We start from the raw sequence: 16,494 nt of genomic DNA on the forward strand, positions 1-16,494 counted from the left end.
GACACTAGAAAGGGACCAAGTGAAGAAAGAGGAGTTGATATGGTAGAACCGTAAAAGTGTCTTCGTTTAGAACAACAACTGATGACTGTAATGACCCAACCACCCCTTCTTTTATACCAAAATCTAAAACTAGTGGCGTGAGAATTAAGCTAAGCTCCAGGGTTAGCTTAAGAAATAACTCAAATAAGCAAACCGCGTTAAATTTAGTCCAAGCCCGTCAAGTCTATAGAAGAAGGCCCAAAAAGCCCAGCCCATTGTGCCTCTCTTAGTTTTTCACTTTTTCCCACTGCCGGTACTGCTTGTTGCAACTTGCAAGACCATATCAACGGATCAACCAACGAAGGTTAGGTCTGTTTCTTTCGGAAAATACCCAACATAGTGCCTCTGATTCACATAAGTCAATGTTGGGCCTCCTCTAATGATTCTCGTGAGTCTGTAATCCACGACCATTTGAAATTGTCTCATACTCCGTTAGTGAGGAACCATTGTTCACCTCATACAAGCTCTTTACCACCGATGTCAGGTAAACCAGCTGTTAAACTTGTATCCTGGTTTTACTTTCGGGTCTTTCATCTGTGCCAGAAAGACAAATAGCTAGCAATGAACCACCTATCATCGAGCTTGCTCCTTCAAGTGGAATATTCCAGCCCTGGTTACCACTTTTACTAGAATGACTATACCATATCTAGGTGTGGTCATTATAGAGATACTTTAACTTAAGATGCAGCTGGGTGGCTTTATTTTCTCGCCTTCAACAAAATATCAATTCCAGTCTGAGCATGAAGCTTCAAATATTAACTCCATTCGAAAATAATAATAGTGATTACCCTTTAGAATGCTGAAAATTAATAACCTTCTAACTTCACCAATGCCACTGCAACAAAGTACAAAGTACCCTTCATTTAGAAAGTTTAGGGAAACCTAAAATTTCACGCTTCAAAACACAGAGCTACAGAAAGAAGTACCAATATCAAGACGAGTAAAACATTTTATGAGGTACAATAAAGGAATAGTATGCGGCTGTAATGAGATATGGAAAACTCCAACTAAGAATAAAAGTGTTCAACTAACAAGAAAGTTTGCTTGGTCCAAAGAGAAACAGTTATTCAATGCTTACACCAAATGCAAGTATAGTTGTAGTTTGCTTAATGTGTGCGAATGTGCCATACGGTAATATCATAATATGGTATTGTCAGTTAGAACTGGTCAACAACTCACCTTTTTTCTTGGCTAGCTCAAGTCCGGCCCGTTTAATACCTACATTCCCCTGTCAAAGTCACATTAACCAATATCTAGACAGGACTTGACAGCCTTGCAATATCAATGGACAAAAGATAGTATATTATTCTCACCAAAAGGAGGAGAACAACGAAAACAAATTTCCCACTAAATATAATCAAAAGCAATGGGGGAATAAGCTAAATACCAACTTACCACACATGACATAATGTCGCAAAGAACTGGGCTACAAAGTTACAAACAGATCAGGGTGTGTGCTAGGAGATCAGAAGCCTCCACCTATTTCTCTTGGCCAGTAAAGTAACAATAGTTTTTATCCATAATTAAATATACCATCCAAAACCCTTGGTGCGTCAAAGGGCCTCAAATTTTCTTGAGCCAACCCTGATGTGTCCGACACGGACATATATGGTGTGTGATATACCTCCATTTATATTTCCCCATGTCAGACACTTTGTCTCTGTGTGGCATATGGACACCGTATACGTGTCAATGTAACTTGCACGAAAACTACTACCAAAGCAAACACACACTAAAGCAGTACTCCTTATCCTAAAGTAAGCATACCGTGCAAGAACCCTGGGTGCCAATGATCCAGTTTAGGCAATAGGCATATAGCTTGCACAAGCATTGGCCAAACCAGCCCACCATTGAATGGTCTGATTTTCCACAAAATAGAATCGTGATTCCTGAGATCGATCCTGGGCAAGAGTCAGATCTAAAGTTCCTACATTAGATCACACTAAATGATGTTGAGTGTCCACTCAGCATCAATCAAAAAAGTGAAGACAGCATAAGACGAACTCAGACATTCTGTATCTAGAAATATCCAGCACCAAATACTAGTAGAAAATTGGTTTAACACATACCTTGCTAGTGCAATTAAAAACTGTCTGTAGGCCTTTCCGAGTACCTAGTAGCTTATAAAAACGGTCATGAAGCTACACCCACCCCAGAGAAACGACTTCCCTTCTCATCTTCTTGGATTCAACCTTCATTACTTTTGTTAGTTTCTCACTTTCTCTAACTTCTTCGCTAACATCTGTAACACCAACATTTGCAACCTAGAGTTAAGACATAGACAATCTAAAATAAATCAGTAGATGGCATGGCTTTTTCTAAAGCAATTCACTCTACTGCAGCATGCCACCCACCAATCATGTCGCAGTCCACATCAAACACCAGTTTGAGTTTTCATAATGGATGCCTCCCAATCTCTGTTTCCTTCAGTTAAAGAATTGAGTGAAGACTCCTCCATTCAAGAGAAAATTACCCGAGTCTCTTTGACTTCAAACCTCCATCATATGACCTCAACGCCTGTTTCACATGAGTCACTAATGCACTATTAAATAGTCGAAGGACTCTGCTAAGAGGATGGCGTAATCTTCATCAGAAAGCATGAAGGCTTATTTTCCAATACCATCATCTGCTCCCAGGGACTAGCAACGTGATAATTCAGTACTCAACACATCTTCCCATCTGAAATAGAGAACTTTCCATTCATTTGTACCTTTACACAAGCATGTTCCCAGTTTAGGATTTTCATCACATCCTATGAGAACCCTTTTAAATAAAAACAATAACATTAATAAAAATAATATAATTAATAACAGCAACTATAACAAAACTAGTTATAACCTGATTGGATGCTAAACCATTCACATTGAAAATATGCACATAGCCTGTTGGTCTGCATTGTAATCATAATAAGAATAATAACCTATACGGCTATACCACTATGGCTACTTGAGCTCGAGATGGACTCTAGTCAGGAACCTCTTCCAGGTAATTTTGGTAACTTCCATGATTTACAGACAATAGACATTCGCGGCACAGAGATAAAAGTTCCCCGGAAGAAATAGAGGTACTGAAAGAATATGCACATACCCTGTTGGAAGAATGGCTCTCCATTTCCATCACCTAAGATAGTCTCAAAATTGATAACCCGTGTCATCTGTTTTACCAAGATATAGTCATATGGCTCTGACACGGCATGAACTAAAAAAAGCAATCTCTAGTAATATATTAACAATTTGAAACTAAAAAACACAGTAAGAAACCTGTTTCAAAGCTTCTAGTTATCTTAGCATGTTGGTCTGCATTGTAGTCAGCAAATATATTACACTAGATAAGTAGATAATGAACCACTAACCTATTTCATATGCAACCATGAAACGAACCTCCGTTGATTAATCACACCAACAAGAATTATTGAAAAATTTAACTAGCTCTCACCTATTTCCCTTTGGGCCTTCTTCTTTTTGCGATTCTTCCACATTATATCTCTCTTTCTTCCTACGATTTTGCTCCAGTTAGCAGTTATTTTATAAGAACCAAAGCGTAACTCGAATGCACTGTCTATGTATAACTTGTGTACTTGAAGGTGGCTTCAACAATCAAGATGACATTATTAGTGTAGGAAGGAAGCACCTATATAATCCTAGAACTATAAAAATAAAATGAAAACATAGCATATGAGTGTGTATCTGATGATTTTGAACTAAACCCATCATATATCAGCGACAAATTAAGTATGCAGGTAAGCCAAGTGATATTAACAAAAGGTCTTTGTAAACTCATAACAATGCAAAGTGTGTTATAAAGATACATACCGTCGTTTGTACCTATGTGTTTTCAGAATGATCATTATACTCTTAACTCTAAATCGTGGCCACCATTTGCATGCTCTATCCTCACAAGACATTGACTCTGTTTTGAAAAGAAAAGCAATTTTTTTGAAGATAAAGACCTTATACGTGAAACCAATTTTGATGTAGGAAGAAAAACCCGTTTTGGTAAATAGAATCACCGGAAAAAAAAAGTTATATACGGAATGTCTTAATCTAGCGTTCCCACAGACATTCATCGCATAAACTGTAAACAAGTTTTGTAACCGTAAAAAAAGTGCAGTAAAAAGATAACAGCATTGCAACGAAACCACAACAAAAAAGCTGGAAACCAAATGTCACAATCTAGCGTTCCCACAATGACATTTGGTTACTTCAAGTACAGATTTTATTTTTATTTTTTGAAAACCATTGAGAAAAAACCGAAGTACATAATATATCTGTTTCTAGAACAGATTAGATTTTGGTATAAAACGAGTTTTTGTTACCATAAAGTAGTAGTAATAAGAAAACAGCATCAAGGATAAATGTCATAATCCAGCATTCCCAAGAAGACACTTATCACTTAGAACGATATGAAGAGAAGAATGCAACTTTTTAAGAAATAGAATGAAACCAAAACAGGGTGAAGTAATGATAGAAAAAACAAAAACTTTGGAATCCCAGTTTAAAAACCCAATTTGAAAACCAAGTAAAAGCCGAAAACATATTCCTGGGACGAAAGTTGCTCGTCTCACGAGGAAAGTGCCTACAGACTCCTGGGAATCACAACTTGCTGAGTCCTCCAAAACTTCAGTACTGATCAGGAACAACAGCTCAACTAACCAACCTCAACGTAGTACAGACAGATCATCGTCATAAAGCTTGGGCATTCACACTCAGACACTCTCATTATCTTATTCAAAGTTTAATGGCTACACTACAACAATCATAAAAATGTAAACAATAGATTCTTAAACTGAATAATGTAAACCAAATATAATCGTTATATTTAAATTAGTGATTAATCAGATGTTTAGCCAAACCTTCTTATTCACTCTGAAACATACTCTTTGCGTAATTAAAAGTGGCTTCGACAATGACAGCAGAGACAATGTTAACGTGGGAAGAAAACACTCATAGCATATGTAGCATATGAGTGTGTATCTGGAAACCTAAGTCAATTAGAAATTGATTTTGAAGTCAACCCCTAGAATTCATATATCAAAACATATATTGCAGTTGTGAAAACAGAAAACATTGAATTTATTTTAGTAAACAAAAACGTTACATAATTGTCGTTTCAAAACCATTGAAAACCAGTGGATTCGGCATCTTAAAAAACATTGAATTTAAAAAACAAAACATGTATTTTGAAACAAATTGGAGAAATAAACCATCGAATCAATGTTTCAAAACTTTTGTTTTTTTTCAATGATCAATGTTTCACAATAGATTTGTTTTGAGGGAAAAAAGAAAGGGTTTTGGTTTGAAAAAAAAATATTTGTTTAGTAACCCTAATTTTAGGATAATGAAACTAGACTAGAATTAATAAAACAAGATAACCTTGTTTTTACTCGCTCTCGTTTCTGTTGTTCTTCCCTCCACACCTTATTTATAAGTAACTATACCGCCTTATTATCTTGCGTGGGAACTAAGCCAATGAAAAATCGGATATTATTATCCGAAAATTTGGGATATCAGATTCGGATTAGGATAATTTTTTTATGTCCGAACTGGTTTCGATACGGATGATTCGGATACCCATATCCGCATCCGAAAATATCCGATCTGATTTAAAAAATTAATAATTATTATATATAATTTATTTATTTATTATTGTATAAAATATTATATTAAATCATAAACTAATAATATAAAACTATAATAACAAAATAATAATAATAAATAACAAATATATATATTTATAATAGTTTTTATAGTGGTAAAATGAATTATTCAAAGCAATAAATAAGATCTACAGAAAAGGGACAAGATGGGGCAGTTAAGTTTGTGATTCTTGCATGCGCTCGGTCGGGAATTTCAAAATGCAAGTCAAGGAATCCCTTCAAATTACATCCTGTTAGCAAAACTGGATGTAAGGCTAAGATTAGAGCTGCTATATATTCAGATGGAAAGTTGTAGGTAACGACTCTAACGTTGGATCATAATCATGAATTGAGTCCTGGAAAATCGAGATTTTACAAGAGGAATCGGAAGATGAGCAATTATGTGAAAATGAAACTTGTATATAATGATAAGGCGAGCATCAATGCAAGCAAAACCTTTGGTTCTCTTTTGTATGAAGCTGGTGGGAATGAGAACCTGGAATTTATCAAAAAAGATTGCTATAATTATGTCGACCAATATAGGCGCCTAACACTTGGTGATGGGGATGTTATGGCACTTCAACACTACTTCCAGAAAATGCAAGCTAATAATGCAATTTTTTTTTTATTTGATAGATATGGATGATGATGGGAGGTTAAGAAATGTTTTTTGGGCATATGTAAGGAGCAGGGCAGCTTATGAGGAGTTTGGGGATGCTGTTACCTTTAACACAACGTACTTGACTAACAAGTATGATATGCCTTTTGCTCCGTTTGTTGGTGTTAATCATCACGGCCACCAACACTTTTTATAACTTAACCTGTGGGTTGATATCGAATGAAAATGAGAAAACATTTATTTGGCTTTTTGAGACTTGGCTTGCATGTATGTTTGGTCACGCTCCCACTACTATAATCACTGACCAAGACAAAGCAATGAAAAAAGCTATTGAAATCATCTTTCCCAACACACGTCACAGGTGGTGCTTATGGCACATTATGAAGAAGTTACCCGTGAAATTAAGTGGTTGCACTCAATATGAGTCTATCAAGTATGCAATGCAAAAAGCAGTTTATGACTCTTTGACTTGTGAAGAATTTGATGGACGGTGGAATAGTTTCATCAAAGAATTTAACCTTGAAGAGAATAAATGGTTGAGTGGGTTGTACAGTGAAAAAAACCGTTGGATTCCGGTACTTTTGCGAAATACCTTTTGGGCAGGAATGTCCTCGACTCAAAGAAGTGAAAGTATGAATGCCTTTTTTGATGGTTATGTTAATTCAAAGACAAGCTGAAAGAAATTTGTTGAACAATATGAGAACGCACTACGGAATAAGGTGCAAAAGGAGAATGAAGAGGATTTCAATTCTTTCGATCGTTGGATTCCATGCATTACTGATTATCCATTCGAGAAACAAGTTCAAGATGCTTACACTACAACAAAATTCAAGGAGTTTTAAGATGAGGTGAAAGGTCAACTTTACTGTGTTATTTCTTCCGTTAAAGAAGAATGTGGCTTTCAAGTGTACGATGTTGCACAAAACATGTTTGTAGGGACAAAGACTCATCGAGCCACTTTTAGAGTTTGTTTCAGAGAGGATGATTATGACATTAAGTGCAATTGTCAATTATTTGAGTTTACGGGAATCTTATGCAAGCATGCCCTTACTGTCTTGGTCCATAAACAAATTTATACTTTACCATATAAATATATTATCCGTAGGTGGAGGAAGGATGTGAAGAGGCGTCATAAAAAGATTAAAATTATATATAAAATTTTATATTTTGATTGGGAGCTAAACCCTGAAAACGGGCGCTTTGATAGGATGTGTAATGCCTTTTTTGAAGCGGTAGACTTGGCAGCTGAAAATGAAGGTAAGACAAAAATGGTTTTCCGTTGGATTAAAGGGTTGCTTATCGAACTAAAGATAAAGTGATGAAATTGATGAAGGCAGTCATGCTAGTACACCTGAAATTCGTACACAAATACATAGTGGTGGTAGAAATCCTTTGGCAGTAGAAAGCAACAAAATTCTTAGTCCTTTGGTTGTCCGTCGTAAGGGTCGTCTACGCAGTAAACGGTTTGAATCTACGATTGAAAAAGTTGTTAGAAAGGAAAAAGAGAAACAAAAGAATGCAGAAGAGAGATTAGAAGAGAAGGGTAAAGAAAAGAAAGAGCTTGGGGATGAAGAGGGTTACTGGAAAGAACATGGATACCATTAATTTGGAAAAGGTTAGTTTTTTTAATTTAAAGAAATGTCAACTGGAAAACACCAAGAAAATTAAAAGAATATTTCTCTTGTACAAGAAATGTCAACTGGAAAGTAGATTATTAAAAACAGAAAAGTAGTTTTTTAATTTGGAAAACACCAAGAATATTTTGCCGACAGCCCCTCAACTGGAGTAGATCCTGTTAGAGAAGAATGAAGTGGAGTTTTGATGTCTAAATTGAATGCTTCGTTATTTTCCCATTTAAGAGCATACACCATATACTATTATTTCTTTTGAACTTTGGTTTCTCTTGGCGCTTGGCTAACCTTACAACTACATGCTACTTCTACGGAGTGTCTACTTGTGGAGTCACAAATATTTGTATTTTGTCATTTTCTTAAGAGAAGATGCTAAGAATCGCCAAAATGTACTTTTCCAGCTCAGATCGCTGATAGGTTAAGTTTAAGATAAGAATCACTGATGACTGTCGCTTATCACGAAGCCTTGTTTTTCATTGGTGATTTGTCTCGATGTTAATTGAAAAGTGTTGCTGTACGCCATACCTTATTTTTTTGGTCGGTACCATACCTTATTGCAGGTTGTATTAAATTGTTAAAACAACCACTTCTGATTATCTGAATTTTTTCGACATTGCCTTGTTTGTAGGTACCAAATGTTCTAGGCAGTGCTTCGCGGGAACCAAATGTACTAGGCATCCCTAGTAGCACCAATTTTATGGAACTCGACCCTAGTAGAAGCTTCTCCAATGGTACAAATGGCATGGGCTTCCTAAATGTACCAGACACCCCAGGTAGCTCCAATTCCCAGAGACTCGATGCTAGGCTAAACTTCTCCAATGACACAAATGGCATGTGCTTCCTAAATGTACTAGGCACCACGAGTAGTTCCAATTACCAGGGACTCAATACTAGAAGAAGCTTCTCCAATGGCAGAAATGGCATGGGCTTCCTAAATGTACTAGGCACCCCGAGTAGTTCCAATTTTCAAGGACTCGGTGCTAGAGGAAGCTTCTCCAATGACACAAATGGCATAGGCTTCTCAAATGCCGTCAGCTTTGAGTGGGCAGATTACTACCCATTTTTGAGAGGCAAAGGATTTAATCCCGAAAAATAAGCAATTAGACATGTTGTAGTTTATGTTTTGACGCTTTGTCCTTTTTGGTTTCAGTGTTAGCCATTTTTCTAGACTGCTAGTATTATAAAAAAAATTATGGGCTGCAAGACTGTGTTTGTTTTGGTCAATGGTATAATATGTATCAGAACAAGTTGTGTTACAATGTTATATTTGAACAGGCTCTGTTATCTTTCTCCCATATTAGATGCTTTAGTCCAAATTATAGGTGGAATGCTGTCAAAATTTTCTAATAGTCTTCTTCCTTAAATCACACAGCCCGCAAAAACCAATATGAGTAGGCAATAGAGAAAATAGTTGGCATAACAATTCCGTCAATTCAACAAATTTACTCGAACTCTTTGCGTCTTTGCACATTTTTTGGAATTGAAAAATTGAATGTGAAGTAGTTCGATTGATGGAAGATTGAAAAAAACTCCTTCAAGAACATCTTATTATATATTCAAAAACTCCTTTAACAACAAGAAAATCTTTCTTATATATCGAATTAAAACGATGAAAGACACGTTTAATGAGTTGGACGAAATCAATTTTGAAACTTGATCTCAACTTTATTTCATTTCATGGAGATGTAGAAGAATTGATTGAGTTGTTCTTTCTCTTTTCCAGTCCTTGCATGTGAACTTGAAATGCCGGTGATCGGAGATATGGACAAGAGAGAGAAGGGGTAAAAGTTAGAGGTGTTTGTTTTTCGTTGAATTTCTCTCTTATATTTGAGTTTCTCCCTTTGTAAGTACTCACGAGAGAGTATAGCCACGTCAGCCAGTCACTAAAATGGGCTTCATTCCCTGTCTCCCTAGAATTATTGTAAGATTTTTCATTCAGTCATAGCGAACGGGTTGCTCATTCTTATGGATAAACTTACTTGTCATGTTAAGTGATCATTCATGATGCTTAAATTGTTGCACTTGTCACCAAAAATTACAAAAAATTGTTTTCGAAGTGCACTTTATAAGTGTAATATAACATAAACATAATTACTCTTTGTTCTAAAGTCTAATTCATTTTGTTTGAAATTGATGTTTATCTTATGTTATCGAGATAATGATAAAAAAAAAATACACCAAATTTTGGTTTTGGTTTCAAAAAATATAGCGCAGTTATTATTTTTTTTAATTCAAAAAATACAACGTACTTTGATTTGGTTTCATTTGATACATGCCGTCCAATTTCTCTAGCGGCGTACTTACTTGAACTGTTAGTTTCATCCGCGAGAAGTAGACTACATGAATTAGGATGGAGTAGTCAAAGAGTGCTTCATTTTTTCTTGGTTCAAGACTTTTCATGTTACACAATGTCGTCACTGTTGTGGAATTTTTTTATTTTGTTGTGCAAGAATTGAATATGATTCCAAATTTTCCAACACAACTCTGAGCTGTATTTTTAACTTAGATCTATCTCATCAAATTTGTGAGATCTGTAAAAGTATTTGTTGTGAAAACCTTTGTTAGAGCATCTCTAGGTGGTAGTATAACCTGTCAAATTCTTCATATTTGAAGAAAAAATTCGGAATTTATCGGAATTCCATCTCTAGGTGGCCTCATTCATGGTCGATAACCCGCCTGCTCGCATTCTTGTTCGCAAAATCTGAGGTTTGGATCGGGATCGAGGGCGACAATAGTAATGTCGCGCGCCAGTACTAATGTCGCCCTAAATTTTTTTTTTTGACTTTGACTATCACACCACGCCACGCCGATCCAAGACGCCACTACTAATGTCGCACAAGTTATTTTTTTTTTACTTTTTCAATTTGGTGCGACAATGGGAATGTCGCGTGAGTGTTTTTTTTGAACTTGGGGGCGGCGATATTGGTAATGTCGCTACGACAAATGATTGCGGCGCCAAGATTAATGTCGCGCAGGGTCATCTCCAATGAATTTTGCGACTACCTAGAGTTGGTTGAAATTTGCTACCAGATTCTGTGGTCGCATTCTTCAAATTTGAAGAGTATGCTACCACCACTTAGAGATGCTCTTATGTTTGAAAATACAAGAATAATGGCTTTAGAAACACTTGTAAATTGTAATAGCGAAAGTACGAAGAAGTACTCCACATTTTTTATTTGTGTGTTATATAATTCGAGAAGTGTCAACTACAACTGCAAAAAAGTCGTTGTCACCTAATCAAGTTAATTTATATATATATATTAGTAAAGCCTACTTCCCTTTCCATGAATTCCACTGCGGCATAGTTTGGAATTTCAGAATTCTGACAAATTCAAAATCTGAAATTTATTAAATTTCAATTCTTATCACATTCGGAATTTCAGATGATTTTGAAATTTCGGATATTTCGACTATATATTTGGAATTCCGTTTTTTTGAAAAACTGAAATTCCAAACGGAATTCCAAAGTTTCGTTCGGAATCACGAACTATACTCCGGTCACTATTTCACTTAAGTCTTTCTTGACCCTACCGAGATACCGAGAGAAGTATCACTGATAAGAAATTTCCAGTCTTAACTTTGTTCTGACTTTTCTTCCTAACTTGCACATAATGGCTCATACAAGTTATATCTATAACCCCCAGCAAACCATTATCACTGGCCGGTATTATTTCTTTGCAAACCAGAAATCTCAATGGGTCTCTTTGGTTTGTTATTCTTTGCCTTTTCTTCTACACTGGTACTACACTTCAATCAAAGCACTGCCCAAACCTATGTTTACGTATTCTGTTTAGGAGGAAATTACACAACAAACAGCACATTTCAAGCTGATCTCAGCATCCTACTTTCATCTATATCCAATAATAGCACTAGTCCAAATAATGCAAAATTTTTTAACAACACCGTGAGAAGTAATTCGGATGGAGTTTATGGGCTTATCCAATGCAGAGGTGATTTTACCTCTGAATCCTGCAAGAAGTGTGCCAAAACTGCAACTGAAGAGGTCACAAATCGTTGCCCGTTCAAGAAAGAATCAGTTCTTTTTTACGATGAGTGTTGGCTGCATTACTCCGACAAGCCTTTGACATCTAATCTGCAGCTTGATCCCACTGTTTTTTTGGTTAATACAAGAGATATTAGCAACGTTGATCAGTTCACTCCAATACTGAACGAGTTGATCCAAGACATAGTGGCGCGTGCTGTTTCTAATTCACCCAGTTTGTTTGCGGGTGGTGGAAGATATTTCACAAGCTCTGAGAATGTAGTTGGAATTGCTCAGTGCACTCAAGATATAAGTACGACTGATTGTGGTAGATGTCTTAATAGATCTGCTTCTCAGCTTTCATCATGTTGTAATACGAGACAAGGTGGAAGAGTTCTTAAACCAAGTTGTATCTTAAGGTTCGAGATTCCCAATAGCTTCTTTGGACCGGATGTAATCATTCCTGCTCTAGCTTCTCCTCCCACTCCAATAACAGCACCACCAAACACGATAACAGCACCACCAAACACGAATACAACCAACCGTAAGCTATCAAACTTATTTTAAGCGAATTTTCTTGCAACGAAATTTAATTTGCTAACTTGATTTTCTGAAATAGGGCTTTGGTGCAAGCCTGCAATGGGCAGCTAGCTTTATTGATGCAAGGTTTAATAAAATAATTTTCATTTAGTCATAGCAAACGGATTTAATAAACTTGCTTATCATGTGAAGTGATCACTCATGATGCTTAAGTTGTGCACTCTAAAGTCTAATTCCTTTTGATTGAAATTGATGTTTATCTTATGTTATCTGAGCTGAAAATTTTAGAGTTTTACCAATAGGTGCAATGTTGTGCTTTGTGTATGTAAAGAGGACTGCACTTAAGTTTGTGAGTTAGTAAAATGTTGTCTTATCAAGTTGTGTAGGATCTCATTCAGTTAGTCCAGTAAATAATTTGCATAGAAGAAAACTGCATGGAGAGGGAGACTGAAAGAGATTAAGCAATTAAGGTAATTATATATATTGATTTATGAATTTTTTTTCCCCTTCTATATCTACAGCTCGGCAAACGAATTCATCCAAAAGAGTTGTGATTATAGTAGTTTCTACAGTAACTGCAGTGATACTAACAGCAGCTGTCATAATTTTTTTCGGCTTACGCAGGAGGAAAATAGATAGAGGTCAGAATCTTTACACAATTACACACATATTCTGTTCTATAAAGTACGTTGGTGCATTAACATATCGAATACACGATTTCACCTTCATGTGTGGTGTTTTAGAGCTACGCCATTAAAGGCGCATTAACTAGCTAGACGCTGGGCCTAGGCAACAGTATGTGGGCACTCTTAGGCGCGTGGCGCTAGGGATGTATCTAGAGTCTAGGTTGAGCCTAAATGCGCATTTGACTACATTCTTTTAATAATATATATCCAAAAAAACAACATGGATAAGCCTTTGTATAAATAAATAAAATTTCTTATGAAGAGCTTTATATATACTATAAACCTAGGTTACATTGACACTCCGTATCGGACACGGATAAAAATTGTCGGACACAGCAAAATATCAAAATTCGAGATAAATTACAGGCAATATGTGTCTGACACGGACACGTGGATACGTATCCGACACGATTTTTTTTCAAAATATGGCGTGTCCATGTAACCTAGCTATAAACCAATATGACTTCTCTTCCAATTATTCTCAACAAAAAACATTGAAGCGGTCATTTGATATAGATTGGTATTTTGCTGCCTTTATAAAGACGACACTCAAATGAGGAAACATGTGGATGAAATCAGCAATGTGGAATCCCTGCAATTCAATTTTGGCACAATAAGAGCAGCGACGGACAACTTCTCTGATGCTAACAAACTTGGACAAGGCGGCTTTGGCCCTGTCTACAAGGTTTTGATTATATACTTTTTTGCTAATTATTAGAATTGAATTGGATATACAACTTTTTCTATTGGATTATCTACTTGTTTAAGGTCTGTCTCTTTACTTGTGAAATTGTGACAGTTAAAGTTTCCACAGGGTAGGCTTTTGGATGGGAGAGAGATAGCTGTGAAGAGACTCTCAAGAAACTCTGTCCAAGGTGTAATAGAATTTAAGAATGAGGCTCTATTAGTTGTCAAACTCCAACATCGGAATCTTGTAAAGCTTTTAGGTTTCTGCTTGGAAGAGGATGAAAAACTTCTCATATACGAATTTGTGCCAAATGCAAGCCTCGACCATTTTATTTTTGGTTTGGCTCGAAACTTCCTCATAAAACATTCCAGTTTATCTTCTTTAGTTTGAAAAACACACATGATATAGTTCAAGAAGTAGTGCTTCACTCTACCGTAAGAGTTATTTTAAGATTAATTTGATTTACTATGTGTGAGCTATATATTCTAGTTCTATACAGATCCAATAAAACGTACATATCTGGATTGGGAAACACGCTACAAAATCATTGGAGGGATTGCTCGAGGTCTTCTTTATCTTCATGAGGATTCACGTCATAGGATTGTTCATCGTGATCTCAAAGCTGGGAATATTTTGTTAGATGCAAAAATGAATCCTAAAATTGCAGATTTTGGAATGGCGAGGCTTTTTGTTATGGACCAAATTGAAGACAGTACCAACAGAATTGTCGGAACATAGTATGTGTGAGAACTTGCTTTTAATATTACTTTCAACAAATATTATTCAGCTTCTTACCAATAATAATAGTTGAAAAGGGGGTGAATATATTCTCTCCGGCGGAACTCATCAATCTGATTAATATCTCATACAGTGGATATATGGCTCCAGAGTATGCAATGCATGGGCAGTTCTCGGTGAAGTCAGATGTCTTCAGTTTTGGTGTATTGATCCTAGAGATTATAAGTGGCCAGAAGAACAAGTGTTCCTTTCAATCAGAACGTGCAGAGGACCTTCTAAGTTATGTAAGTATGGCTGTGTACTTCGTTTTGTCTATATGATATCTTCATTTTTATTTCCTGGTTCTGTCCATACAATTGTGCGCACTGTATTGTAGGGATCTTCTATTCTCTGAAGACAGTTTATTTCCGAGATTCATGTATGAAAAATAAATTGTTGCAGGCATGGAAACTCTGGGAGGGAGGCACAGCTCTAGAGTTAATAGAACCAGCACTGAAGGAACAGTACTCAAGAACTGAGGTGATGAGATGCATGCACATTGGGCTGCTGTGTGTTCAAGAAGATATTGCCTTGCGTCCCACAATGGCAACCGTTGTTTCCATGCTTAATAGCAACTCTGTCGCCCTCCCATTACCTTCAACGCCCGCTTTTTTTGTTAACAGTGGGGAGCCGTTGAGTACAGGGGATAATGGAGGACATACAGAACAACCAAACCAACCGTTCTTGCCTGACCAGTCACATTCCATTAATGAAGTATCGGTTACCGAATTATACCCTCGATAATGCTTGAAAGAGGAACGGTATTGTCTAGGCCAATAGTTTCCATCCTCAATAGTCAACACTATAAGTTGTCGTGTCTCAATAATGTGTTACGAATTGTAGGATTTAGGATATTTGCGTCAAAGTGAGACCTGACGAAATGTTGAGAATTAACATAAACAAGAAATGGCATCTAGAGTATTCATTTTTGTGTACTTCAGTCAGGATATTCTGTTGACATCATAATATTTCCAATTGGCTGCAGTTTTCTTACTCTCGTCGATGAAATGCGGACCACAAAAGATGATTAATTTTGTAACATAAACTAATATTAGTAGAAACGAAATCCAATATATTGATGTGCAGACCTTGAAAATGGTCATAAAATTGCACAACAAAATTCTGCTGCGCTCATAGCCTGAAATGAGCCAATTAGGATTTTCATCCCCATTAGATGGGAAATTATGGTCTCCTCCAAATACAAAAAAAAATGTCAAATTGGTTTGATCCTAATCTAAAGGGGGGGGGATTTGGATCATTTAGAAGTGAGCAGATCGAAAGTAACACCTTCGATATGGTGACCTTGGGGATCCATTGCTCTTTTAGCTAGAATGCCCAGACAAATACTTCCATCACTGTTGATATTTGGATGGAAAATTTTGGTACAGAGATTGAACAAACATGCATTATACAGTGTGCGCAGAATAATGCACCACCAGTTTATGATAAAGTTATAAAAGGAGGCCAAAAGGATCATATAAACACACCTTTGGGGGTCTAAATATCAAACGAAGCAACCCTTATAAGCAAGTTGATAAGATGCAAGTCAGCAACATTGAAAGAGGCATAAGGAAATCCAGTTCTTCCCACATTCAGTAATAAACGGCAACGAATTCGTAGTGTATCAAAGAAGCAAATCAATTTGCAAAAGCAAACAGGGAAAACAAAGAAACATTACATCGATCATATCACTAAAGGAAGAATAACATCACTCAATTTCTTGAGGCATTTTCAATTTCATATACTAAATGTCGAGAACGAAACCGACGTATTTCGGAACACTTTTTGAAGTTTTCGACAAGGGCGGTAAGGTTTTTTTGTTTGGAAAGTTTGTTAACTAAACTTTTTATTGAAGTGGGGGTTTCTTCTTGTTTGGGTGTTTGGGTTTTTGTGAGAA

At 36.4% G+C, this 16,494-nt stretch overlaps 1 protein-coding gene and 1 long non-coding RNA gene across 6 annotated transcripts; one reads left to right on the forward strand and one right to left on the reverse strand.

Annotated features, from left to right (window-relative positions):
- Nucleotides 1-9: 9 nt before the first annotated feature.
- On the reverse strand, nucleotides 10-5,437 carry LOC147521412 (uncharacterized). Of its 2 annotated transcripts, none has more exons than XR_015198275.1 (3): nucleotides 2,394-5,437; nucleotides 1,219-2,281; nucleotides 10-874 (listed from the first exon to the last, which is right to left on the reverse strand). It is a non-coding gene; the product is annotated as an uncharacterized LOC147521412 (long non-coding RNA). The 2 variants fall into 2 exon arrangements; XR_015198285.1 differs by lacking the exon at nucleotides 10-874 and having other exon boundaries at nucleotides 1,086-2,281; nucleotides 2,394-3,626; nucleotides 3,852-5,437.
- A 6,059-nt stretch (nucleotides 5,438-11,496) lies between these two features.
- Nucleotides 11,497-15,591, forward strand: LOC147521413 (cysteine-rich receptor-like protein kinase 10). Of its 4 annotated transcripts, none has more exons than XM_086565572.1 (7): nucleotides 11,497-12,450; nucleotides 12,968-13,087; nucleotides 13,675-13,817; nucleotides 13,947-14,007; nucleotides 14,320-14,557; nucleotides 14,692-14,842; nucleotides 15,000-15,591. In XM_086565572.1, exons 1-7 carry the CDS (start codon nucleotides 11,619-11,621, stop codon nucleotides 15,339-15,341), a joined length of 1,887 nt encoding a protein of 628 aa, XP_086421698.1. In that variant the 5' UTR covers nucleotides 11,497-11,618; the 3' UTR covers nucleotides 15,342-15,591. The 4 variants fall into 4 exon arrangements, with proteins under 4 accessions (XP_086421698.1, XP_086421586.1, XP_086421635.1 ...); XM_086565460.1 differs by having other exon boundaries at nucleotides 11,501-12,450; nucleotides 13,947-14,157; XM_086565509.1 differs by lacking the exon at nucleotides 12,968-13,087 and having other exon boundaries at nucleotides 11,503-12,450; nucleotides 13,947-14,157.
- The last annotated feature ends 903 nt before the right edge of the window (nucleotides 15,592-16,494 follow it).

This window comes from Coptis chinensis, chromosome 1, assembly GCF_015680905.1.
Source record: "Coptis chinensis isolate HL-2020 chromosome 1, ASM1568090v1, whole genome shotgun sequence".
NCBI lineage: Eukaryota > Viridiplantae > Streptophyta > Magnoliopsida > Ranunculales > Ranunculaceae > Coptis > Coptis chinensis.

Excerpts from the sequence above, each read along its gene's own strand:
- LOC147521413 (XM_086565460.1), top strand. The coding sequence starts at position 11,619 with ATGGGTCTCTTTGGTTTGTTATTCTTTGCCTTTTCTTCTACACTGGTA. Across the intron at positions 13,088-13,674 it reads CAGGAGGAAAATAGATAGAG|ACGACACTCAAATGAGGAAA; the intron begins GTCAGAATCTTT and ends GCCTTTATAAAG. Across the intron at positions 14,558-14,691 it reads AACAGAATTGTCGGAACATA|TGGATATATGGCTCCAGAGT; the intron begins GTATGTGTGAGA and ends TATCTCATACAG.